General features: G+C 45.3%; 1 protein-coding gene across 2 annotated transcripts in view; it reads left to right on the forward strand.

Moving 5' to 3' along the window:
- AP2B1 (adaptor related protein complex 2 subunit beta 1) overlaps positions 1-25494 on the forward strand; it is a 74648-nt gene that overhangs the window by 24185 nt on the left and 24969 nt on the right. The window contains exons 9-15 of one of the 2 annotated variants that reach the window (XM_030462643.1): positions 1768-1863; positions 6234-6349; positions 7434-7599; positions 7826-7924; positions 10728-10987; positions 14784-14976; positions 24706-24747. In XM_030462643.1, the coding sequence (XP_030318503.1) occupies positions 1768-1863; positions 6234-6349; positions 7434-7599; positions 7826-7924; positions 10728-10987; positions 14784-14976; positions 24706-24747 (972 nt within the window). The remainder of the gene's footprint in view (positions 1-1767; positions 1864-6233; positions 6350-7433; positions 7600-7825; positions 7925-10727; positions 10988-14783; positions 14977-24705; positions 24748-25494) is intronic. The other variant, XM_030462644.1, reaches the window with a different exon arrangement.

Below are 25494 nucleotides of genomic sequence, written 5' to 3' on the forward strand. Positions count from 1 at the left end.
GCAGGGTAGATTCTCATTGAATTTGATGCAGTTTTAATCCAAATTGCTTTCTTAAAGGAAGTGTTCCTGAGTGTCACCATATCCATAAGGCCTAGCACTAATGCAGAATGATTAATGCCTCTGGTTAGTGCTATTATTGTCCTATCAGAGTTTTTATGTAATGTGACATTTTAAAGCAGCTCTCTTCAGCTCTCTCCTCTGGTTGGCTGTTTGGGGTGTTTTGGGGTTTGTTTGGTTTGGTGTGGTTTGTTTTGGTTTGGTTTTTTGTGGGTTTTTTTAATATTTTTTTTGTTTTGTTTTTTTTGTGGTTTTTTGTGTTGGTTTTTTGGGGTTTGTTTGTTTGGTTTTGGTTTTGTTTTTTGAACAGAGCAAGGTAATTCACATCCCTCTAGTGCTGAGCACATGGGAAACATTTTGAAAACCAGTCTCCATGAGAATGTATTTAGAATTTTCTGCTTACTCTTGGTGGACTCCATGCACATTTTAATGCCTACCTTTTAGATAACTCAGGTTGGTTGGGTGAAAGGCAGTGGTGTCTGGAGGGCAGGCTCTGGGACTGGGATCTGCAGACTCATGGATGATTCTCTTCCTGGTTCTAAAGAAGCATTCCTGGAAAAAAAACTCCAAGCTTCACCAGAAATGCACCCTAAAATGAGACCTAAGGAGAGCAGCCCTCTCCCCATCTCCTCTCTCATCCCCACCACCTTTTTGAGACTCTATCTCTGTACCCATTCCAAACCAAGGCAGCAGACTGGTTGAATCCAATGCCCTCACTCAGGCTGCATTTGAAAAGCATAAGCTACTGAACCTATGTTCTTTAAGTCCTGTCCAACATAGATCATCCAAGGAAATAATAAAACTGCAAAACACAGATGTCCTGTCTACTCCTTGCAGATTTATTTGTCTGCAGTCTGGCCCTTCAAGGCCTCTATCTTGTCATTGCTCTGAGGAATTGGCAACTACTAGAGATTTGTCAAAAAACTGTCATGCTTTGTGCTGTTCCCCTCTCCCTTGCAATCTGTGACATCACCATCAAATCTCTGATGTCATGTTTGAGGTGAGAAACTGAAACAAAGGAAATACAAATTGTATAAGTTATCTATTAAAAATAATTTTTTCTAAGCTAAATTATTTCTTAAAATTAAGTAGCTTCTTAATCAGTGTTCTGTAAGATTCCAGCAGATTGTGATTTAAGCCCTTGTTCCTTTTAGTCAAAACAGTAAATCTTAAGAGGGGAAAGCTCTTCACACAGGGATTAGTCAATGTGTAGGTATTTCATGGTATCCTCAGATCTCCTCTGTCTCATTCTTTTGGATCCAGTAGGGATCCAGAGGTTCATCTCAGCACAGGAGAGATGGTTGTTGCTTAGAACTTTGCATCCAGTGCATGTAGAGCAGTAAGTAGAGGAAACAGCACCTAAAGATCTCTGTGCCTGGATGTGACCCCCCCCTTTCACTGCACCTTCACTGTAAGAAGGAACAGCAACATGTTAGCTTGGCAGGCCTGATTTTATTTTATTTTTTCCCCCAATTTTTACTCAGGGGAGTTTGAAAATAATCTAGACCAAGCCACCTTTTGGCTTTGGCCAACCTAAATCAAGCCTTGCTGCCTAATCCACAGCAGTGGTTTCAGAGATGGGGATCTTTGTGTCTCTTGGCGACAGGGGTGGTTAAAAAAACTTTCTGCTCATGTTGTGGCAGGCAAGTAGCTTTGCTTGTCAGTAGGACAAGCTTGTCAGGGACTGACTTAGGTGCTTTTTCTCTGCAGGTCCTGGCAGAACTCAAGGAATATGCTACTGAGGTGGATGTTGACTTTGTGCGCAAGGCTGTCCGAGCCATTGGGCGCTGTGCCATCAAGGTGGAGGCAAGTATCAGAAACTGGAGGTTTTAGGTGGCTCCCTGCCTTCAAAAAGCGATCAGCTTTGCCATCTCATTCCCATGTTACACACGAATTTTGCTTTGCTTCTGTGTTGGCACTCGAGTGACCTGGGTGCATCGAGCTCATGGGCAAAGCCCCAGCTGGAGGGTGGGACTTGGGAGCTCCAGTACATTAGAGGAGGGTTCTGTGCTCTTCTCACACCTCAGCTTGCAGGCAGAGCAAGACAGCTTCCTCATCTTTGATGGAATATTTTCCTGTACTGGCTTCAACAGAGCAGTGACTGCTTATCCATGAAGAGCTCCTTTAATAGCTGTGGCCTGACCTTTTGAAGGGGGAAGGAGATTGCAGAGAGGAACTCAGTATTAGGAATTGTTTTGTGTCCCTTGTTTCAGCTGGATGGAGCAAATGCCTAGAATTAAAGAGATCTGGGGCACTTAAGTGTAATTTGCAGAAATACAGAGTGACCTTTTCTGTTTATCTAGTGTTAAAGGTCTGTATAGTTTATAGATTTGCTTGCAGTGTGCAAGTTCCCAAGAACCTTTGCAGTTACTCAGAACAACAGTCTGAAATGTCCTCTGCCAGTTGAACATCCACCAAAACGCTTGTAATAGAATGTTGTTTTATTTTTTAGTGATGTCCCTGTTAATTTCTTGCAAATGAATCTGGTATGCCTGACAGGAGCTCAAAAAGCCTGTGAAAAGAATGAAGAGTTATGCTGTGGTGTGTGTACTTTTCAGTAAACTGATAACTGAGTGCAAAATGTCACATAAGTGGTTTAATTTCATCTGAGCTCGTTTAGCTTTTGCTAAAGTGTGTTCCCATGAGCACTGTTTGACAGCAGATTTAAATAAAAACCTAATCATGCCTGGCTGAGTACAGTGTCAGTGCCCAGGTTTCCCTTGTTCCAGCTAAACTGCTTTAATTCTATGTAAAGAGGGCACCAGCTTCTGTCCTTTGGAGAGAAATTATCTCCCATAGAGCTTTCTCTTACTTCTTTCACTGCTTAAAAGCTTGTGACTGCCATGGCCTTTCTTTTAAGCAGGACCTGGTAGAGCAGGTGATTGCTGCCTTTTATTTTATGTCTGCAGTTCAGAATACTGAAGTATTCCATGTTGCATGCAGGAGTTGGGATGGAGATACAGCAGCCAACAGTACAAAATGCTCCTGAGCATGGGAGGGGGCTACTGAGAAGTAAAAAGGAGCTGCTGGCAGCCTTTGTTGTACCACTGCTGGTGCTGGGGAGTAGGAGTTTGCTTTGGTTCTTGGCATGGACTTGTCCATGTGTTTGTCCTCCTTTCACATGAAAGGTGGTGTATCCTTGCAGTCTCAGGATGTTTTGAGAGGTTTTTACCTTTCCTGCCCTCAACCTTTCTTTCCATCTCTGATTCCATGGCAGCCACACTCAGTATGCAAAGGACTCATCATAAAGTCCCAGCAAATCTGCAGTGACCCTAACAGTGGAATTGTGTCTCTCAATAGATGATGTTAACCTGGATTTTTAGCAATGTTCCTTTGATGACAGTGCTGCTAAAGATGAGATCTCTTTACTCCTCTGCCAAGAGCCAGGTTTAAAGAGGTCAAATATTGAACAACTCATTCCAGTGTCCTCATCTCCTTGTCCCCAGTGCATCTGTATTTCCAAGAGGCTGTTTGCACCATGAGTTATGCCTAGTGGAAGAGTGTTCTTGCAGCCATCAGTGTCCAAATTCCCAAGGTTTAGCAATCTGCTTTTTGACATAGGACACAGCTGAGGGAGCTGTTGATAAATGAGTATTCATGGGGAACCTCAGCTCTGCCTTCAAGGATCCTACCCTTTGTCTGTCTCTCCTAAATGAGTAAGACAATAAATAAATTTGTCTCCTGGGATGCAGGCAAGTGTGGCATTGCCTTTGCTGAGCACCAGTGCATGGTGCTGACAGCAGAGGTAGTGCTCATTTTGGAAATGTCAGTAAAACCCATGATGAAGAGCAAGGCTGATGGATTTTGTTCAGGCTTTACCAGTCGTAGCAGTCTAGGGGATGTCAGAGCAATGTCATTTTGCATGGACAGACTGGTTGTGCTCAGCTCCAGTGTGTCTACAGCAAACTGTGGGGTGTAGCTGGACTTGCTAGCTGGAAGTGGAGGTGTCTGTGAGCTGAGGGTTGGTTTGCTCCATTGACAGCACTAGATGAAGTTATCTGATGGTTTTGATTGCAAGCAAATAAAGTGCTCTTATGGGAAAAGTAAACTAAGTGGATGCAGTAAGAGTAGTGATTCCTCTGGAGCCAAGGAGAAGCAGAAGGAGCCATATTAGAGGGGAATTTGTCTCAATTCCAGGAGATTCTGCCAGCAGCCCAGTTCTTAGAAATCATTGAGGCTGTGAGTATGGTATGTGCTAAAGTAATCTTGTGGGCTCTCATTTAGTTTCTCCAGAAAAACAAAGCAAGTTTGATGTTAGTTGGTTGTCATCCCAACTTAAGAGCTGTTCTGGTTGTTGGGACACTCTTTCATCCATTGGCAGAGCACTGCAGTCCCTAAGGATCTCTGCCTTCAGGTAGCAATGTGTTTACAGTGTGAACTGAGATGTATTTTGTTAGAGGGAAAGTTGTTAGAGGGACTGTTCCACTCTGCATGTGACCATGGGACTGCTCTCTTTCCAAGGGACTGTTGGGCTGCAAATCAATGCTTCCTATTTCAAAGGAGATGATGTGCACTTCCTGGAAAAAAATCACACTTAAGTGTCTAAGAAAAGAAAACTAAACCTGAACTTGCTCTTTAATTCTGCAGCTCTTAAAGCTTTGTTAGTTGTAGGCTCTGACAGGCTTGCTGCAAACAGTGTCTGATGCTGTAGGTTCTATAGAGCAGAACTTAGGAGAGATTTACCCCAAGAGCCCCTTAAGGCCACTTTTTAAAATAGCCAGTGAAAGTTGTTAAGAATCTGGCAAGGATTAAATTGCAAACTCTGAGACACCTGATTTGCAAAGACTTAGAGGTGGGCTCCCACTAGGAGCAGTGTCAATCCATGTTGAGCCAGGGCCATGGGCAGACTCCATGAACTGAAAGTCTCTCACAGGTCACAGGCTTCAAATCTCTTCTTGAGCAGGAAGAGAGATCAGGGCAGAACATTTTCAACCTGCCTTTTGGCTGCCTCCATAGTGGCAAAGCACCTGTGAAGCTGTGCTAAAGAGGGAGAGGTATCATTAAGAAATATGATACCAATCATATAATTTTATATGATTTTCTATGTTGATGTGAATTTCAGGGGCCTAGAGGGCCAGTTTGCAAAGACACAGAGCAAATGCTGGTTTATAGGGTCTCCCCTCCTGGCTGTTCCCTGTGCCAGCACTTTTTGCTCACTTCTTGCTCCTGGAGACTGTTTGTGCAAGATGCCAGTGCTAGGAGTCACGAGGGCAAGAAGTCACCAAGAGTTTTAGTCTCTGCTTGTCCCAGATTCAGCTCTCAGAGTCCTGTTGCCATTAAACTGATTCCCATGTGTTACTCAAATGCCATTTCATTCCTCCTCCTGCCCAGCCTTCAAGTGCTCTGAAAGTGAAGGAGACTTAACTCAAATTGAAACACCCACCCACGTTGCTGCTGTTTGTGCCCTATGATGATTGTCTTGATCCTGAGTGCTCCGTGGATGTTCTGATGGTGGCTGCCTGGGCAGTGTCATGAGCAGTCTGCTCCTCACATTAATCACCAGCTGTGTAATGAGGCTTCATATGTGCTCTGCTAATCACCAGATTGCTGTCCTTATTTCAGGCTCTCTGGTGCTGCAGTTGGTTGCTCCTCTGATGTCCTGTCTCACTCTGCTGCTTGGGAAGAGACCTTCCTGAACATTTTGCCTCTCACTCCAGTTCTGCTCCCTGGGGTTTGCCAGTGTCCAGTCTGTGTTATCACACAGTGCCTGTGGCTGGGAATTTGGAATTAATTAATGTGAAAGCTGCATTGGCAACATATGAATTTCTATCTATAGCTGGATCTTCACATGTTGCTAGTGACCTCACCCCAAAAATACTGACCCTGCTGCTGGTGCAAGCTGCTTTTACTGCTGCTCTTGAAACGTGATTGACAGCAGAGTTTTCTCCTAACTTCTAACATCTCCACTTTCCAGCAGTCCCTGTCAAAACTCTTCCAGCCCTGATTGCCACAGCTTGGGCAAGTCCAAGAGGTCTCATTTGGTGGCCTCTTTCACCAGCTAGCCAGGAAGAGGTTGATATTGCACTTGTCAACCTGCAGGTTTATTTTCTGGACAAGCATCCTGAGTTGGTAGCTGTCATCCTTTTGGTTTCCCCCTCTGGCCCTCTTCTCCTATGCATGTCTCCTTCCTCAGCACCTGCTTGGTTTAATTCTCTTGTTTGTTCTGTTCTCTCCAGCAATCTGCAGAGCGTTGTGTCAGCACCCTCTTGGACCTCATCCAGACCAAGGTCAACTACGTGGTCCAGGAGGCCATCGTGGTCATCAGGGACATCTTCCGCAAGTACCCCAACAAGTGGGTGGAAAAATAGTGAAGGCTTTTGGAAGCCCTTGTCTGCTGGCATTGGAAGAGAGCAAAGGGAATTTCACTCTGTAGTTTATCAGGGCAGAAAATCCATTCTGATTCTAGCTCCTAGTGTGGGAGGGTTCAGATGTTGGCTCTAGATCAGGGAGCAACCTGACACGTTTGAACTGGAAGCTTCTCCTTCCCTGCCTAACCATGCTGATGCTGAGTGGAAGTCTTAAGCAAAAGGTAGTAAAGCTCTTGCAGGGAATGCTAAAAGGAAAACTTGACCAAGTTTTACAGCATTAGACCTCTGGTTTTGCTCATCTCCTCTAAAACACTTATATACAAGGCCAAGGTTCATGGCTCTCATGGTCTAAGACAGCAGATTGTGCCGAACAAAATGCTGCTGGCATTCTCCCTCTGGTGTTCTCTCTGGCTTGGGCAGCACTGAGCTTCTTTTAAGCTGTTTCTGCAGTAAGATTTTGTCTGTTCTGCTGCAGAACAGTAGCAATGTTTTTCAGCAGAGACTTCATGATCACCTAAAAAGTAATATGGGACATCTGAAGGCCTCTCTGGCAATTTCTGCTGTCAGTTCCAAGACAGATTGCCTGCTTACAACAGGGATACCCACGCATGGGAAGAGGGGAAGCTAAATAATTACTGTGGGGTATTGTCTGTTTTACAGCAAAGCCTTTGGGAAAGTGTAATATCCAGTTTAGAGTTACCAGGCTGAAGGTACCAGCAAAGCTGCAGAATCTGATACAGACTGATGGTTTGAACTGTTCAATCAAATGTTCCCTTTAGCAAAGCAGAGAGGGAGGCAGCTTTGCTTGAATTCCAGATTTGGGTGGTCTTACTGATTTAAAGAAACTGCAAATCTCTTGAGGACTTTGTGAGAGCTTAGTGCTCAGCTTGGAAAAAGAAAAAGCTCAGGAATATCTTCTGTAGTTGAGTGAAAATGCTGCTTGTTAATCATGTAGAAATCCAAGACATTGTAATTCAGTGTGGGATTCTCTGCAGAATTATGTAGACTGAGATGGAGTAACACAGGTTGAATTCACTCCAGTAATCCACCTGTATTCCTACAAATCAGGTATGAAAGCATCATTGCCACTCTATGTGAGAACCTGGATTCCCTGGATGAGCCAGATGCCAGAGCTGCCATGATCTGGATAGTGGGTGAATATGCAGAGAGAATTGACAATGCAGATGAGCTGCTGGAGAGTTTTTTGGAGGGCTTCCATGATGAAAGTACTCAGGTAAAATTGTGCTGTGCATCTTATCTGTAGTGTTTCATGCAGTGTGTGTATGGGAGGGAGGTAAATATTACTCTGGTCAGAAAATATCCCCCAGTGAAAACTTTAATTTTGAGTTAAAATAAAACACTGGGACTTGAGTTTTTAGTCTGTAAAGGATGTTGAGACTTGGGAGATGTTGCTCTAAAGAATGGATGAATTTTCTATCTATACTGTGTTCCTTTCTTAGGTGCAGCTCACCCTCCTGACTGCTATTGTGAAACTGTTCTTAAAAAAGCCTTCTGAGACCCAGGAGCTGGTTCAGCAGGTCCTCAGCCTGGCCACACAGGTAAGCCAAGAGACCCAGTGAACCAGAACCCTCCATGCACTGTGCTGGTCTCCCATCTGCCAGGCCAGTGAGCTCTGCAGTGAATAGGATTCAAGTGTGTTCCCCTCCCTCCCAAAGAGGAGGGATTTGACTTCATTTAAGAGCTGCTCTGTGCCTGTTACCAAGCCATCTGGCATCTTCTGTCTTCTATTTAGCTCTTGCTTTGTCCTAATTCCTTGCCCAGGCCCCCACCAAATGGAAAGTCAGGGACAGGGTGGACTTAGGAAGAAACCAAGATGCTTTCTCTTTGAAGGTGGAGTTAAAACATCTGGAGTTGTGACAGAAGGAAAGGGCCTGGCAAAAACTTTGTTCTGTGAACAGCAAGGCTGAAGCAGTGTTATGAAAAAGAACAAACTGTAGTCTGGGTTTTTTTTTCCTTTGTGCTTGGATACTGTCAAACAATGTGGCAGCTTTGCTGGAGGCTGTAACAGTGGGTTAAGATCCTGGATTCATTATGCATGAGGTGCTGAGTTATGAGCTCAGATCACTGCAGGCAGGGCTGGGCTGGGCTGGAACTGGCAGTGCTGTAGTTCTGAAGGACAGAAGTTGAGATGTCCTGGTGGCACGAGCGGGTCAGACCTCAGCCCATCCTCCCACACTCCCTGGCTGCATTGACTGCAGCAGCTGTGGGATGGTGAAGTCCAAAAAGAACAGCTCCTCACCAAACCTGCTGTGTCAAGTGATGAAAATAGTCCCCCAGCTGTTCTGAATGGGCTGCAATTGTTTCTGTGTTGAAAACCTGGAGTCCATCCTCAGCCAGCCTTTTTGGTCCTCCTTGCTGCAAGAAATCATGGCTGGGGACTTTTTAAGCACCAATAACTTTTATTCATCACTTTGTGGGTGTTGCATTGGTCAGTGGCAAGAAACCTGTGTCCTGTTTTCTTGCTTCAAAACCTGCTATCAGGCAGGCTCTCAGCTCTTTATGGAGAGGTGGGCCAAGGGCATTCTCTACCATTTTTCTAAGCCAACAGAGGAAAGGTACCAAGTGTTAAAACCCACTGTGCTGAGTCACAAAACACTTAATGGCACCCTAGGAATATAATAGGCGTCTGTTTTTTCTCTGTTTGCCACAAATGTTGATTCAATCTGGCTCCTTGTATTTTATGTGAATAATAAGGCAGTGTAGGATAACTGGCTGTATAGCACTGCAATGCCTTCTGCTTCAGGACCTGATTTGTAGGTAGAGATAACTGGTTTTCACTTGAGTGGGAGAGTAATTACACATGTGTTTCTTTGCCCAGCTTAGGTATTACTGCACTTTAGGTGACTCTTAGGCTATGTCTGCAGATGTGAGTGTAGCAGGAGCCAGCTGAATCCAGCCAACTCTGGTAAAAATAGCAGTGAAGCAGCGGGGGACAGGAGGGACACAGAGGGGTAGCAATGACCAAGGTCCCTGGCAAGCCCACAACATGCCCTGGGGAGCAGAGAATTGGGAGAAACTTGGAAAGGGAAGATCTGAGCCTCTTGTTCCAGTAGATTTGCTAAAGTTTCAAACCTGTTCATTTGGCTGTAGAAAGAAACAGTCTTGAATGTGTATGTGGCTGCAAGTAGAGAGGAGCATGGGATCTTTCATGTCTGCCTGATCTTCAGCTGCCTGCTGCAGGCAGGATGTGGAGATTCTTCCAGAAATTAAGGGCAGAGGGTGTAAAGAGTCTACAACTCCACCATCAAACTGAAAAACAGAGGAATCTGTCAGTTAATCACAGTGTTGTATCTAGGTCCTTAGGAGCAAAATGAGCATGCTAAGCTCAGTCTCATTACAAATAGAAGGTTGAAGGTGTCTTGAGACAGAGGGCAGAGAGGCAGGTTAGAGCAGGTCAGCAGTGTGAATGAGATCACAGATGAGGAAAGATCCTGCCAGGAGGAAGTCTAATGAGGTGTACAATATGTTGCCAGAATTTTACAGGGGGAAAAAAAAACCCCTCAGCAGCATTTACCCTTGTATACTGTTGACATCTCTTATTTCCATGAACAGTTTAAACATGTTGCACTGCAATATAAAAGCACATCATCTCCCTATCCCTAGAACATTAGCTGCAAACTATCACCACTCAGTTTGCTGGGCAGAGCTGTTAAAAAAGGAAAGAAATAATTAGCACTTCATGCAGAGGCAGAAGTATCAGCAGTAAAACAAGAGTATTATTGACAGCTGGAGAACTGAAGTATTCTAACTGTATCATTAGCATCTTTCCACACTTCATTAGATAACTAAAAGGCAGGGTAGGTAAAATCCCTTTTTGTATGGAAAAAAAAGCTCTGTAGCTCTGCGGGCTCTTTCTGTCCAGCAGAGCCCTTGGGGAAGTCATATGTTTCCAGGCATTTTGGATCATTCCATTACAATATGCAGTGCTGCATGTCTGGTCTTACTGTGTGACAGAATGTGTCACATTTTTGGCTCCTGTTCTTTTCTTCTGTCTTCACCGTCTTGGAGTTCTCTTCCTGTTTGGTGACAGGAGAGTTTGGAACACAGTTGATTGCTCTGTGGGTTGGGGCAATTCTGGGATGAAAATCCTGGGCTTTTTGCTCCCTGACCAGCTAAGCAGGAAGCTCACACAAATACTTTGCCTCTCACTTTTAATTTTGGGATGTTCATCACAGCAAGCAGTTTGGAGCATCATTCTGAAATGGGTGCCTGTGCTGCTGCTGTGTGGTTGGGTTTGTTTTGGTTTTTGTTTTTATAAATCCAGCAGAATCACCACTAGGAATACAGATGATGGGTTTTAGTCCACTCCAAAGCTGTGACTGATGTTTTGCTTTCTCTCAGGATTCTGACAACCCAGATCTGCGGGACCGTGGCTACATCTACTGGCGCCTTCTCTCCACAGATCCAGTGACTGCCAAAGAAGTGGTCCTCTCAGAAAAGCCACTTATTTCTGAAGAGACTGATCTGATCGAGCCAACTCTACTGGATGAGCTCATCTGCCACATTGGGTCTCTGGCTTCTGTGTACCACAAACCCCCCAATGCTTTTGTGGAGGGGAGCCATGGGATCCACCGTAAACACCTCCCGATTCACCATGGAAGGTAAGCAGAGACAAGTCTGGAGATAATGGACAGGGTTGGGTTGGGTTTTTTCTCTAGAAAGGGGCTAAAAAATGCAACACTTTAGTGTTTGGGGTTTTTTTTTATCGACTGTGGAGGAGATTTCAGGTCATGCAAGGGGCTGTTTCATCCTGGGTGTTTAGTTTCTGAGTTCCTGGCTCAGAAGACAGAGAAAGTATCAAAGTTCTTGTGTAAGGAGAAGCTGTAACTTTTTCTGAAAGACATTAGAAGTTCTCTTGGCACAAGAATTTGAATAAAAATAACAGAGACTCTGGGTAATTGGTGCAAGGGCACACTTGCAGGGCTGTGGAAGTAAAACCAAGCTTCTTACAGAGGAATACTTCTACTTGATTTTTTTTTCTTTTTAAGAGCTTTTGCTTCAGCAGCAGCACAGCTTTATAAGCCTCACTTGTATGGAATAATACACATTATCTGGAACTGGCAAGTAGAGAGATCCTTTGCTCTCAGAATATGAAATAGTGAAGGATTGGTAAAACTTCCTTTCTCATTTGGTGCCTATAAAGTAGGGGGAGTGTAAAAGCCATCTAACCCTGTCACTTAGAAGATGGTTCGACTGATAGGGTTCCCTCTGACCTTTGGGGCAGGTGGGGAATGAGATGTTTTGGCTCAGTCTTGGGAACTTTAATGCTTCCCTGTGATTCCAGTCCTGGAAGTGGGTTAGCTCTGCAGGAGGAGGCAGTACAGGGCAGTCCTGGGCTGTGGCAGTGTTGCTGCTGAGCCTCTTCCATGGTTCCCCAGTCAGGTAAGCAGTGCCATTTGCACTAAGGGGATTAATTACAGATGTAAGTGTGCTTCACAGCAGGGAAGAGAGAATCCAGACTTGCCTCCCAGTATTCCTTAAGTGACATTGGATTGCTATTTTTTGCTGTTGCACTGATAAATCAGTGTGTGATGCTGCACCTTCTCTGTTTTCTGACACCACTTCTCTGCTATTCTTAGCAACTAAAGCTATTTTTATAATGCCTAGCATTGGGAAGCAGAGTTGTTTTCTCTCTGCCTGGCAGATTAAGCCTGGATTTGTTGACCCAGGACCAGCAAGCACAAATCTACCTGTAGGACAAGAAAAGCAGTGCCTGCAATCCTTAGCTACCTCCTCTAGTCAAAGATGTGCCCCAAGCCTTGGGGTTAGGGTGGCTTTGGTCATCTGTGTCCCAAGCCTTCCTGTACACTTTTGTTTCAGGTCTCCTCATAAAGAGGCCCCTTTATTGTGTTTTTCTGCTTTCCTGTTAGCAAGATTAAACCTTGCAAGCTGATGCCAGGGCTTCCTTGTGCCATATCACAGCATTCCAAATTGCCATTTTCAGCCTTGAGGATTATAGGGAGCAGCTCTGCAGGAGTATGATTGCGAGGAGCCTGAATTTGTGCATCCAGTATCATTTTACTGATTACTAAAAATGGGTTTGCCTCTTTCTGGTGCTGAATGTGCATGAAAAGATAGATGAAAATGTGCACATTTAAGGCAAGTTAAGGGTGTCCAGTGCAAACCTCCTCACCTGGCTATTTGGAGTCAACTTCATGACTTCTGTACTTTGGTAATTACCATTCTCATGGCTGACCCACCTGCCAGACAGTCAGGTTTTCTTCAGATTGCACTGAGATAGAAGTGGAAGCTCAGTGAATCTGGCTAAGCAAGCCTTGAGTAGGTAGCTGGGTACAAGTAGGTAGTTGAGTGGTGCTTTTCTGGGTGTAAAGCTAGGAGCTGTTAGTGCTGGTTGGCAGAAGACACTACATTGCATTTTGATTCATTCCATTTTCATTCAAAGCAGGGTAGGGCAGGTTCCTTTCAGCTCTCAGCTGGGGAGACCCATTGAACAGCTCACAGATGCTGAGATGTTCCTGCCTCTTCAGTGAGCCCAAGTGTCAGAGTTGCAGATGCATCCTAAAGGTGGGGAGGAATCTTATTGCTTGGGTGTGTTTCCTCGTGTGGTGGCTCCCACCACCCCTGCTCAGCTGTAATGCAGCTGGGAAATTTTGGGAGCTGTTGACAGGGCTCCTGGGAGAGGAGATTCTGGCAGTAGTCCCCATTCCCACACAGGTGGCTGCAGGAAAATTTGGATTCTTTTTTAGGCTGTGCATCCCTTGTGATACCAACATCTGGGAACTGTTGGAGGTTGAACTCTTAGGAGGGTCACATCAACTCCCATGGGCAAACCCAGCTGCTGGCCACTGCCCAAGAATATATGGGAGAAAGCTTATATCAAGTCTTTTTCTCCCTTTATTGACCTACATATTCTTTATTATTATTTTTTTCTGTCAAAGACAATTCAAAGTCATTTTCATACAAGTCTTTCAAGAGGCCCATTCACTACAGGAAACAAAAGGCTTAGCTTTGTCCTTCCCTAATTTTTTGTTGGGTTTTAGGGGCAACTGTAGTTATACAAGACCTTGAAGGATTGCTTTATCTCCATCAGAAGGATGAGTAAGTGTTGAAGAGGTGTAGTGTTAAAGGGATTGTGTGCTGGGAAGGAACCAAGTGTGTGCACTTGTGATGTGCCTCTGCTCATACAGTCTGTTCTTCCCCATCCTCAGGTTGGGGGTGGGAGTGGATCACAGTAACCACTTGCTCTTCAAAAATGTTTTTGTTAGCTGTTCAGCATGCTCAGTCTTCTCACTGAAGGCAGAAGCAGAAAGGACAAATAATATCAGTACTAGTGGGGTCTAAAGCTTTCAATGCAAAGATGCTTTCAACCTTTTCTGATGCTGCCTGGTAACTAATTCATTCTGCAGTCCTTCTGCTGCATCTTTTCCTCTTGGCACTGAAGTTGGGAGCACCTTGCACTCTGTCTCTAAAGCTTTCCTTCAGTAACTGAATGAGGATAAGGAAGAGGGTGGTGGCTGCTCAAACAGGAGCTGCAGTCCTCAGAAAAGAGCCCCAGTGTTAAACACCTTGTCAGGGCCCTAATTTCTGTGGCATCTGTGTGCAGTTTCTTCCATCTGCAGTAATGTGAGCTGGAGATAATTTTGTCAGTTACTGCTGGCAACACAAAATAGATTTTTAGTTACCTAAAATATTGGTGTCTCTGGTTTAAAGAATAAATTCATTGTAATGAGATCTCCAGGAGCTACAATCAATCTTGCTTTTTTTTTTTATTCCCCTTCTTGTAAAATTCAGTGGCAATCTAAAAGGTAGCCAGACTGTGTATAATGAGAAATTTTGGAAGCTGTATAATGAACATTTCTAAAGTAGCAATTAGCAAGCCTGCTAACTCTGAAAAGGAAACTTTTGGTAGAAGGAAGGCATCAATTTTGGATTGAGGTCTTTAATTGGCAAAGAGTTGTGGAGCTTGGTGCTGGTCAGTAGAAAGTGATTGATCCAGATTTGTGGGGAATGGTTGAGTTTACCACTGGTCAGAGCAAAGGCTCCAGGGTTATAGGAGTGTTAGGTCTCTGAGGAAATCAGGATTTTTTTCATGTTTTCCAGGCCTGGTGAGCTACACATAATCACCACAGGTTTCTTCTGAGCTGGGAAATAATTAATGGCAGTGCTGTAGAGCATGTAGTACTTAGGGCTTCCTATTTTGGGAGGGGGTGGATTTTGTCCTTAAAGATTTCCTTTTTTGAGATGCAGACAATGCACAATACAGGTTACATCCCCATCTTTCTGCTCAAAGGATGTGTTGAAGAACCACTTGCCATAACCTGCTCCCTTGGATGTGACAGAACCAGCTGCTAGGACAAGCTTTTAACTGGCTTCTGGGAATCTGAAGCTGGAGACTGGAGATCACTGATGTTTCTCTCTTGCTTCTGTCCCCCATAGCATTGATGCAGGTGACAGTCCCGTGGGCACAACAGCCACCACAAACCTGGAGCAGACACAGGTCATCCCCTTGCAGGGTGACCTTCTGGGTGACCTTCTCAGCCTGGATCTGGGGCCACCAGTGAATGTTCCCCAGGTGACCACCATGCAGATGGGTGCTGTGGACCTTCTGGGAGGAGGGCTGGACAGCTTGGTAAGCAACATCCTCTTTAGCTTCAGCTGATGCAAAGTAATTGGAGCTGTGCTTATCTCTGCACATCACTGATCATTTCTGCTTGCAATGCTTGGATCCCTGAGCTCCCTGTTCTGAGTCCTAAAACTCCAAGAGGATTTAACCAGTGCTATTGTTCCAACTTCCAGCAGGTTTTTGCTGCTCTAAACAAATGATGCTGCGGGCTGTAGAATCCCCATGATCAGCAGATAAAATTGTTCAATGCTTTCTCTGTTTATAGAAGAAAACCAAAAAATTGTTTGAAGCATGTAAAAGTGTCCCACTGCTTTGTAACTCATTTTGGCTCCCTTTCAAGAGACTGTTTGTTCCATTAGGTTCCTAACCCTATTGAATTTCAGTGCAAAACTCTCAGGGCTTAAGGTTGTAGCCCTGTGCCATCCCATTTGTTTATTCAGAGTGTGTCATGGTTTAATATCAGTGACATTTTAATTGCAGTTAGGTCAAGTCCTCCTCATGCTGCAGCTGCTCAGGAGGAGGTATTCCACTACTAACAGGGTCAGGCTCCACAATATGAGTAATCACACATTGCATCTACTCTGGGGTGTGAGCTGAGCATGAGCTGCAGGGAGAGAACCACTTAGCAAGGAGACCACAGCAGTGGAGTGGGTGTTGTGGTCTTAAACTGGTGACAGCCAGGCAAAGAGAAGTGCTGAATCTGGTTGTTGGCCTGGGAGATTGTTCTCATGGAATGGAGCAGAGCACACAGATCCCTCACAGCCTGGTGACTTCCCCACAGGGGGTAAGAAGCAGTCTGGGTGTATTTGCCCCAGTGAAGGCAGCTGGGTGTTCTTCAGCCCTGCACTCAAATTGTCTTGCTTTGGTTTGAGATTTGGTTCATAGTGAGCAGGGCTGGGTTATCTGTGTGTTAGTTTAGGTGCTCTTTCAGTTCTGAGTCAAGCTCTGAATAACAGAGGTAGGAGGCAGCTGGAGGAACCCAAGTGCAACAAATCCTTAGTTGTCAAAGATATATTTATTTTTTTTTTAAGCCACTGTCTTACTAAAGGCAGACATTAATCACATTTCCATCTCCAGTGCTTCGTGAGCTAATGAACTGGAAACACATCTAATGGCATTGATGTTCATGGAGGTCAGATGTGCTTTAGTCTCTGTGCCATCTGAACAGCAGTTTGCTTATTTATCAAGCTTTTTTTTTGCTTATTTATCCCCAGCTTTTCCACTGGGGAGACAGGGGATCAGGGAAGCAGTTTCAGTTGGAGTTGCTGGGAGCCCAGAGCAGTGATTTTTGCAGCCTTTGCCTTGTGTTGCTGGACCTGCCCCTGAGAAACTGGGATTTTGAATCATGTTGAGACATTGGAGAAAATGGTGTTGTCCATGGGGGCTCCAAATGGTTAGGAGTTAAATCCCTCTGGCTAAAGTGTCTTCCAGGCCACTTCTAGTAACCTTTTGTTTCTCATTTGTGTCAAAGAGAAATAAACAGACACAGCAGGCCTAGAACTTGGTTTGGGGAAAAGATTTCTTTAACAGATGGCTTTAATGAGCTTAATTTAGTGACCTGCTTTGGCAGCAGAGCTGTTAATTGACATGATACTGGGCTTTTACTTAAGACTTTTCTCAAGCCTTAAGTAAATTAATGGGGTCATGGAGTGTGATCTAAGTGTCTGGACAGAGAGTAGCTGTGCCTCAGGCTGCCAGCACCATCTCAGTTACTCAATGGGGCAAAACCAAAAAAGTCTGAATGGTGTTTCTTTTTTTCTTTACCTTGGAGTGCTCTCTGTTTGAGTACTCTTGCATCAAATGTCCTATCTTCTGATCCCTGCGTGCAGAAGTGAAGCTTTTCCTGGTAAATCTGTATTTCTGGTTTTTTCCTCCCCTAATAAGCCTAATTAATGTGTGAGTGAATGTGATTCTCTCTGTTTATTGTTCTGGGGATGTGTTTAACAAGTAGCAAGCTGAGTTAACCCTAACCTGGTATTAGCTAAATTGCTTGGCAGTGTCTCTTGGCTGTGTGGTGTTTGGATCTTAGGTTAATATTAAGCCACCATTGATGCAGTGCCAAAACCAGTCTGAAACTGCCTGGTTTCTCTGTGGTGAGGAGGTGAGATGTGTCCCAAAGTGCCTCCTTGATGAAGAAGGACTGAGCTCTTTCACCAGGGATGAAAAATAGCCAGGAGCCAGGGATGGTGGTCACTAGGGCTGCTCATGCAGGCAGTTATTTATTGAAATAAGATCTTCTTCCTTTGTCCTTATCAAGGTTGTGCCTATCAGTGTATCCATAAGCATCCTGGCTGTTGGTATCACAATTCCTTCCTCTTCCAGATACTTTTCCACAGACTTTCTTTGTTATATTGCTGCCTGATTTGTTCTGCTTTCAGCTTTCCCTCTCCATTAGTCCTGCAGTTCATTTTGGTTTTTTAAAATGCATTTTCTTTCCCTGCTTTGTCAGGAAGACTGAGGCTTCCATACCCTTGCATGAAGGATGGAGTGGTGTGAGAAATGCCTCTCTCATCCTCAAACCAGAGTTTACTTCACTTTGGACCCTTATGTTACAAGAGAGGGACTCTCTTTGGTTGTGAACATCAAGGCAGCTGCCTTCTGGGTGTATGCAGGTTTGTTCTTTCTTTTCCCACCCTTCCTGCTGACTTAAGAGTCCAAGTAAGAGAAGAGCAACCAAGCATGGTTAGGGTTGGTTCTAGGGAAAGACTGTATTTTCCCACTAGGGCTTTATCTAATGTAACTTTTTTAAGGTTTCTGGTGTTGGAGTTTGTACAACGTCAGCTGCTGATCCCTGTTTTCTTCTCAGCACTTGCTGATCCCTTTTGGATCTCAGGTTACCTGAGAGGAGGCAGGGGAACAGGAGATACTCACATGTGGCATGTTCTCTGCATCGTGCCACTGGTGTCCTCTCTCAACCTGAGCAGAGATGCAAGTTGTTCTTTTGTCAGAGCAGAGCAACCTCAAGCCCCACTTCTGTTTTTCAAGTGCCTTTTTGGTATCTAAAAAAGCCTAAATAAGCCTCTCTCCTACAGTGGAAAAAAATGGTTTGGGATGTGCTTGAGTTTGGTGTGAGTGTGTCAGTACTGTGAGTGTCTCAAAAGCAGCTGAAGGTTTGGAAGAGGCTGCCCCTAGGACCTCAGCCACTTTGTCACATTGATTCAGTGTCATGCCTTGATCCCCTCAGATAGTAAGTGCTGCAGCTCTTGTGTATTTGATAATGCCTTTTTTTTTTTTTTTTTTTTTGGAGGGAGTGTCTGTCTTCAGAGGGGAGCTCTTGCAGGGTAAATCCCAACAGGAGGAACCTAGGAAGATCAAGAGAATCATTAACTTCCATGGCAAATGTCATTCTACATTTCCATTTCTTAAAACCTTGGGCTTCTTAACTTCAGGCATTTCAATAGATGGTGTAAAACTGGATAAAGACCAGATTTAACATTGTTTATTTTAATTTTTCTCAGCTTTGCCAGATATTTATCACCAGGGCCAGTGAGACTCCAGCTGCTTGATAGATTAATTCCTTAAGTGAATAACTCTTATTTTATCTCCAGAGTGAGTCCTGTAATTGGTATGAAATGTAACATGGATATTGTGCATGCACAGGTGCCAAGCATGTGCTAGCAATTAAAAAAGGAAAAAAAAAAAGAGAAAAAGCCCTTTAGTACAAGAATGAGATAGGTTTTGCTTATAATCAAACTGATTATACAGCTCAGTGGGCTGTTCTTTAGTGAACACAGCCAGCACTGCATCTGCTCTGGAATGTTGCCCCTGTTTGCCACCCTGGGCAGATCTTCTTGGCTTTGCTTTCTTTTCTGTAGAATGGTGACCAAGCCCAGTGTTACAAAGCTGTTTGAGATGTCCAGCTTCAGAATGTTAAAGCAATGATAGGAGGCACTGATGCAGAAGCAAAACTGGCTTGGCCAGCAGGTTGTGGATGCAGAGTTTTGAGTGCTGAGAGCTGGAGTTTGATGCTTTGTGCCCTTGAAGCCAGCTCTGAGTGGCTAAACTTCCTGTGGATTATAGGCAGCCCTCCAACTCCTGTTGTGGCAGTGCTTTGTAGGATGTCCATCCATGCTGGAATGAGCCAGGGTCAATTTGCCTTTAAACCTTTTTCTGTGTCTGTTTGCTCTGCAAATCCATTGGGAGGGAGAGCTCTGTGTTGCAGGGGAGCTGGTGTGGTTAAGAGGAGCAGGAACTCTGTCCAGCAGCCAAGGAGGCTGCTTTCATCCCAGGGGCAGAGCAAGTAAATCTGTAGGAATGGACAGGTTTGGGTTGGCTGCTGTGCATGGATTTTATTTAATACTGTTCAGCTACAAGAATATTCTTGATTCAGGGCTGGCAGCTGCTCAGACTGATTGATGGTCTGAATTGTGAAGCTGTTTGATAAACACCAGATAGCCAGGTTTGTCTGGAATACCTGGGCTGGGCCAGGTGAAGCTGTGCTCATCTGTGTAATCAAGCTGGGTTATATGGAGCTGGGGTCTGACCCAGGGATCTCTTCTGTATGGTTGAGGACTGTGTCCCACCACTGTCCTCACCCTGCAGTGTGATGGAGAGCTGGAAGCTGAGCTCACCCTCTCCTGCAGGGTGTCTTGGGCAAGAAGTGCCAGCCTGGTAATGGTTGCTTCATTTACCTTTTTCTGTGAGAGTGGCTGTGCTAGGTCAGCCCCAGCATCCTCCTGAGGGTGCTCCTCCAGCCTCTGCCAAGGAGCTGAGCATCTCCATCCATCTCAACTGCTCAGGTTTGATGAACTACAAAGGACATCCATTAGGATCTGTGACAGAGGCCATGTGTCTATTGCTGGAGCAGTGCTGATATGGAAAAGGAGCTCCTTTGGTGGGTTACTCACATCTAATTTAAGGCTGTTGTTGCTGTAGCAGTTATAGGACTGCTAGAGCTTTCCAGAGCTGCTTTTTTACACTTTAGAAATAAAAATGCTCAGCACTTGCTTGCTGACAGCAATCATTCAGCATGGCAAAGCATTAGCAGTAAGTGCTACTGAAACTGGTGGCCATGGTATTGGCAGCATGACCTGCCCTCCACCACCTTTGTTTGGTACACGTGTCCTTGGTTTGGATTGTAGCTCTTCTCTTCTGCAAGCCTGGCTTGGCAGCAGGAGAGCAGACACATCAAATCAGCAGCAAATGAGGGGCTGAAAATCCCTGTGTGTGAGACCCAGCAGAGTCTGCCCCGAGGTATCTGGAGGAGGTCAGAAGATGCAGACCTTGCATGATGTGTCCTGCAGTTCAGATGTCTGTACCAGGATGAGCTCTGCAAGCATCTCTGCTCTCAGCATTTCAGTCAGCCCCATTGCCTGATTCTTGGTCAGTAAGTGCCTTGTGTTCCTTGCTGCTGTGTTGCTGAGCACATGTTCAGTAACCAAATTCTTTGGTTTGGGGTGTGAGGGAGGGAGGAGACAGCAACTGTCTCTTGTTAGTGGGTAAATTATAGCTCCATGGAATGGAGCTGCTCTGAAAGCCATGCCCATGGACACAAGGCAAAGGAGTGGGAGGCTGAGCAGTGGTTGTTGCAGCTTCTATCCCTGGCTCCACCCTCCCTTTTAATTTTTGGAGCTCCAAAGCCCTCACGTCATTTTGCAGAAGTGATTGTAACCCCTCTGGATCACATGAACACTTGGGCAGAGTCACTTCATTACAAGCTGCTGTTAAGATGCAAATAAACCCTCCTAATGCAGTAACTTGGGCACTGCTGCACTTCATAAGTCAGTGTAACTGCTTGCACAGAGCTGAAATCACAGGGCAAATGCTCTTCAACTGCAGAGCAACTGCAATGCCACCCGAGCCAAGTGACACAAAGTAAAGACGCCAATGCAGGTTGGAAAGAGGTGCTGGTGCTGTTTTGGGAGGTACAGGGGAAAGCTCAGCCTCTCCTTTAAAATTATGTGGCTGCTTGGGACTGGAAGGAATAAAGAAAAGTCCTGTTTGAAGAACTTTGTGTGTTTGGTGGCCAAAGGCTCCCTGTTCATCCTCTCTTCAGCTCCTGAAGCTCTTCATCCTGGGCAGAGGCTTTGTCCTCTTCAGCAAGTGGCAAGCCTGCCAACTGGGAGCTCAGGATCAGGAATTCACAGCCTGAAGTTCCCCTTGACCATCCTGAGCCCCCATAGCAGCCCTTGTCCTCCCCACCTGCATACTGAGTGTTTCAGCCAGGGTAAGGCTGGTGTTTGTATTAACCTGCTCTTTTCCATGGGGCTGTTGCCAGTTCCCAGGCCAGGCAGGTTCACACAGCCCTTCCAACAGGATTGTCTTCCTGCCCCTCAGATGACTGGAGAGGGTTAACTGGAGCTGCCAGCCCTGGGGAATTGGTTCTGCAGTGCCTCATGTCTGACTAATAATCTGCTGCTTTCCTTCTGCACTCTGCCTGTCACTCCAGATGGGAGAGGACACTCCGTGGGTAACTGGTTCCTGTTCCTCTGTCTTCCTTGTTCCCTTTTCCTCTCACACGTCATTGTAACCATCCCTTCCATCAATTTGGAATTTGGAATCAAGTTAGGGCTTGGGCATCTTGCAGGAGGACTGGGTAAGCCAGGCCTGTAGTTTCTGGATGGGGAAAGGGTTGGTGCTATGGGAAGGTGGCAGGCAAGAAAAACTGAGAAGGGGACTTCTGTACCCCTGGTGTGGGACCAGTTGGTTCTTTATGAACTCTTCCCCCTTTAATTTCCATTGAAGTAGATAGGTTGCCACTTTTTTCACTGTACAGGTGGAGCCAGCTCTGCCTGCAGGGACCTGGTGAAGCTGCCAGCTCCTTGAAGCTTGCTCTGCAGCTTTAGTGTATATCTGCAGCACCTGATCCCATGGGAGCTGAGTCAGGCTGCTGGCTGCAGACCCCTCCAATGGGGTCTCCAGGGTCTCAGGAGGAGCAGGTCAGAGCTTCTTGGCATTGGAAAGAGCTACAGAGCTTTTCTACCCCAAAGCAGAGATGCTGGGTGCAGTCTAGAAATCTAAGGAAGCTGCTGGTAACTTCTCTGATCCAATGAGGTTTTTTTTTTTCTTTGCCTTGTAGGGGGGTGAGAGATGGAGTCTTGACTCAAGACAAGCAATAAATCCAAATTCTACTTTTCCCTCAAGGCCTGACAGCTAGGAAAAATGGAAGACTTATGGATAGCTTGAGGAACCCCAATATGTCACTCCTTCCCTCCCTCACAGCAAGTGCATGCAGATAACAGTGTACGGGTTTCTGCAAGGTTGGATTCCTCACCTGCAGCCTCTTGTGATGAGTGTAGTAGGAAATGGTAGACTAGTTAACATCTGGCTTGATTATGCAGAATTATTCAGTCATTTCCATAATACCCTTTGTAAAATGCTTACTGCTTGACAAACCAGTCTTTCTGCTGCCTCAGACAACAGTATGAGAAATCCTCCATGCATACAGTAATATATGAAATGAACTGGATTCTTCACCTATTTTTCTTTTCCTCTGGACTTCACTGTCTGTCAGCATAAAGTGTGAAGTTCATCTGCATGCAAAACTATGAATAGGGATGAGGTGTAATAGTGGGATTTATTACTCCTCAGTGAGCCTCAGTAACAAGATATAAATGATCTGATATATTAATCTAAAACATGCCTTGGCTTCAAGAGCAGTCTGGAGATAGAACTCTGCTCTGCCAGGCTGTTTTAGTGGAGGAGACTTGACAGTGTAATAAGTCCTATTTTATAAGCTCAATATTAATTGGATTTGCACCCTCTGGCTGGCTTCCTTTGGTCTGACTGATCCTTCTTTTGACTTTGAGACTGCTCACTCATATCTCTTAAATAAGCCAAGGAAACCTGGACCTGCAGCCTGCACTGCCGTGGGTTGCTGTGGAAAGAGGTGGCTGTTGCAGAAGATGAGGGATGTCCTGTGAATTTCTCTTGTGACCTCAAGGAAGGATACAATGAGTCTCACACAGGCAAAAAGCTCTTAAGGCTTTTTAACAAAAGGCAAATAGTGTGAGTTGTACTTCTCTAACACTTCCTTACAGTATCTAATATTGCATCAGATGGCTTCTGCAGGGACTAGGGGAGGGTGAGATGCCAGAGGATAGAGAGGGAGAACAGAATGGTGCAGGGATTTGTCTCATTTTACAGTTTTTTCTGGAGGCTAGTAAGTCACTGTCTTGCAACTTTGCTCTTCTCAAGACATTTTATCCTTTTCATCTTTGCTCTGAGGGAAAGAAGTATGAAGCTTTATGACATCTCTTGACCAATGTAAAATACATTTGCCATGAGGTCTCCCAGGAAACAGCCTAGTGGGGCAGAGAACAAAATTGAATTTCCAAATCTTCTGTGCAGAGGGAAAAGGTTGGAGCCACCTTGGCTCAAAGCACAGGCAGTCCTGGAAGTTTCTGATTTAACTATACAGTGCATTTATTTTATTTAATTTTTTTCAGTGTCTCAGCATATATTTGAACAACATCCAGAGCCTTTTTTGACCCAGTGTGTCAAGTACTTTTTAAAAGCAAACAATCCACCCAAACCTTAATCAAGTGGAAGAGCAAAGCCATCTATGAAGTGAGCTGTGTTAGGCTGGTCCTGCCAGTCCAGCCTTTTCCCCATGGGGCTGGCTCCTACCTTGCCCCTGCACTTGCTTCATCCTTTGTGCATGTTGTCAGGGCATCATCCTCGTCTGGATGTGATGAAAACAAACAACCTGCACTATGCAAAAAACTGCCCTGGTGTTCTGAACAAAAGCTTAGGACACATACAAGCCTGGAGACATCTCTGTAATGAATAAGTGCTATGGATCCATGCTTGTTTCCTCCTGATTATCAGTCATCTGTCAAGTGCTTTATAAATATTCAAAGGAGTGAGGCTGTCCTTGCAAACAGCACTTGTAGCCAGCTTTGGAGTCTTTCCTGATCACTGAATTCTCTCAAGTGTGTAGAATGGTGTGGATGTTTAAAAAAAATGGGCTTAAATAAAAGAGACAGTGGTCTGGATGCTTTGTAAAAGGAGGATTTAGGGTTTATGGAGGGTTCTGCTGGTGTTACCTGGTGGCTGTTTCAGTTGCTTCAAACTGTAGCTGGGTAGCTTGGCAGGAAGTATCCTAGTGAACCCATTAGGTCTCATTACTACTTGAGTGGTCCATTAGATCATGAAGCTGGTTTTCTTTTCCAGTCTGGAGGAGGGGAGCATCTTCAAAGAGAAGCCAAAGCCCACCTCTGAGCTGGTGAAACAGCCCCACATCTCCCCTTCTCTTTCTTCCTTGTAACTGCAAGGAGCCGCATGTCAGAGGAACGTAGCCAAGATGCATTGTGTTTGCCCGCAGTTAGTGGCTGTTCCCTAGAAAACTGAAGCTTTCAGGAAGTGAGCTTCCTGTCAGCTTTATTTTTATTCCATTTCACACTTACCCCACTGGGTTTTGTGGAGCTGCTCAGGACTGCTGGCAGCCACTTGAAGGGAAAGCACTGATGCATGAAACGTGAAGAACTGAGCCGAGTTTGTGGCACGGGTGACAGGGGGATGAGTTTCTCTTCTTATTCACCTGCAAAACACCTGTCTGCAGAAGGTGTTGGGGGGGAAGAGGTAGGTTTTCCAACTAGCTCTGCTCACACAACAGCAAAAATAAAAAGCCCCTTTGTTCCTTGTGCTTTCCCATCGTTGCATTTCTGTCTGTCCTGTACGCAGCAAGCGAGAGGTGCTCGCGGCAGTGCGGTCCCCTGAGCTCTGCTCTGGCCATCTGACACTTGGCTGAAATGAACTCTGTCTCTCTCTCCTCTCTCTCCTTCTCTCTTTCAGCTTGGCAGTGACCTTGGCGGGGGCATTGGAGGGAGCCCGGCAGTAAGTGCCATTCCATTTTTTACCCCACTTTTAAAAAGCTGCTCAAAGCTCAGGGTTTTTAAATTCACCCTCCCCTGTTACCTGCTGGAAGATGCTTTAGAATGGGCAACTGCAGCTGAATCACACACGTTCCCACCTATGTTGCTTTGAGCCCAGATGTCACCTGGGCTTTCCTGAGAGCAGCAAGGACCAGAGCTGTTGACTCTTACCTGCTTAGCTCTTCTTTCTGAGCTTTTAGCATTAACACTGGCAGTACCCCAGTCCTCGTGCAACTGCTTTGGCATCTGAAAGGCTAAGGATGCTTACTTCTCTACTCACAAAGCCTGTTCTGTTGTAATCCTAACCCAGTGTCACCACAGGCTTGTCTGAACTCGGTGCTTTTCTCCTTCCAAATGCCACATAAGATTTTTCCTGGACAATCAGGATCCAATGCTCTGAGCTTTTGTACTGTATGTGGTCAGTGCTGAACTCTGCCTGCCACCAGACTTCTCTGTGCCTGTGTTTTGTGAGGCTCCTAGTGCTTAGAGCACTTGCCCAGGACATGGGAGGCTTTCAGGCAGCTTACAAAGCACCCTTGGCTTAAATGCATACCAGCTTCTTCCAGAAAAGCATGGGGAAAGGCTGCAAGATGATTTGGAGATGTGGTGGGCAGTTGGGAGGGTACTTCCAACCCACAACCAAAAGCAGTCTCCTGGTGAAAGCTCTAGTCCCTACTGCCAGGACTGGGGAGCCAGTAATACAGCAAGG

The sequence above is a fragment of the Calypte anna genome, chromosome 19 (assembly GCF_003957555.1).
Source record: "Calypte anna isolate BGI_N300 chromosome 19, bCalAnn1_v1.p, whole genome shotgun sequence".
Taxonomy (NCBI): Eukaryota; Metazoa; Chordata; class Aves; order Apodiformes; family Trochilidae; genus Calypte; species Calypte anna.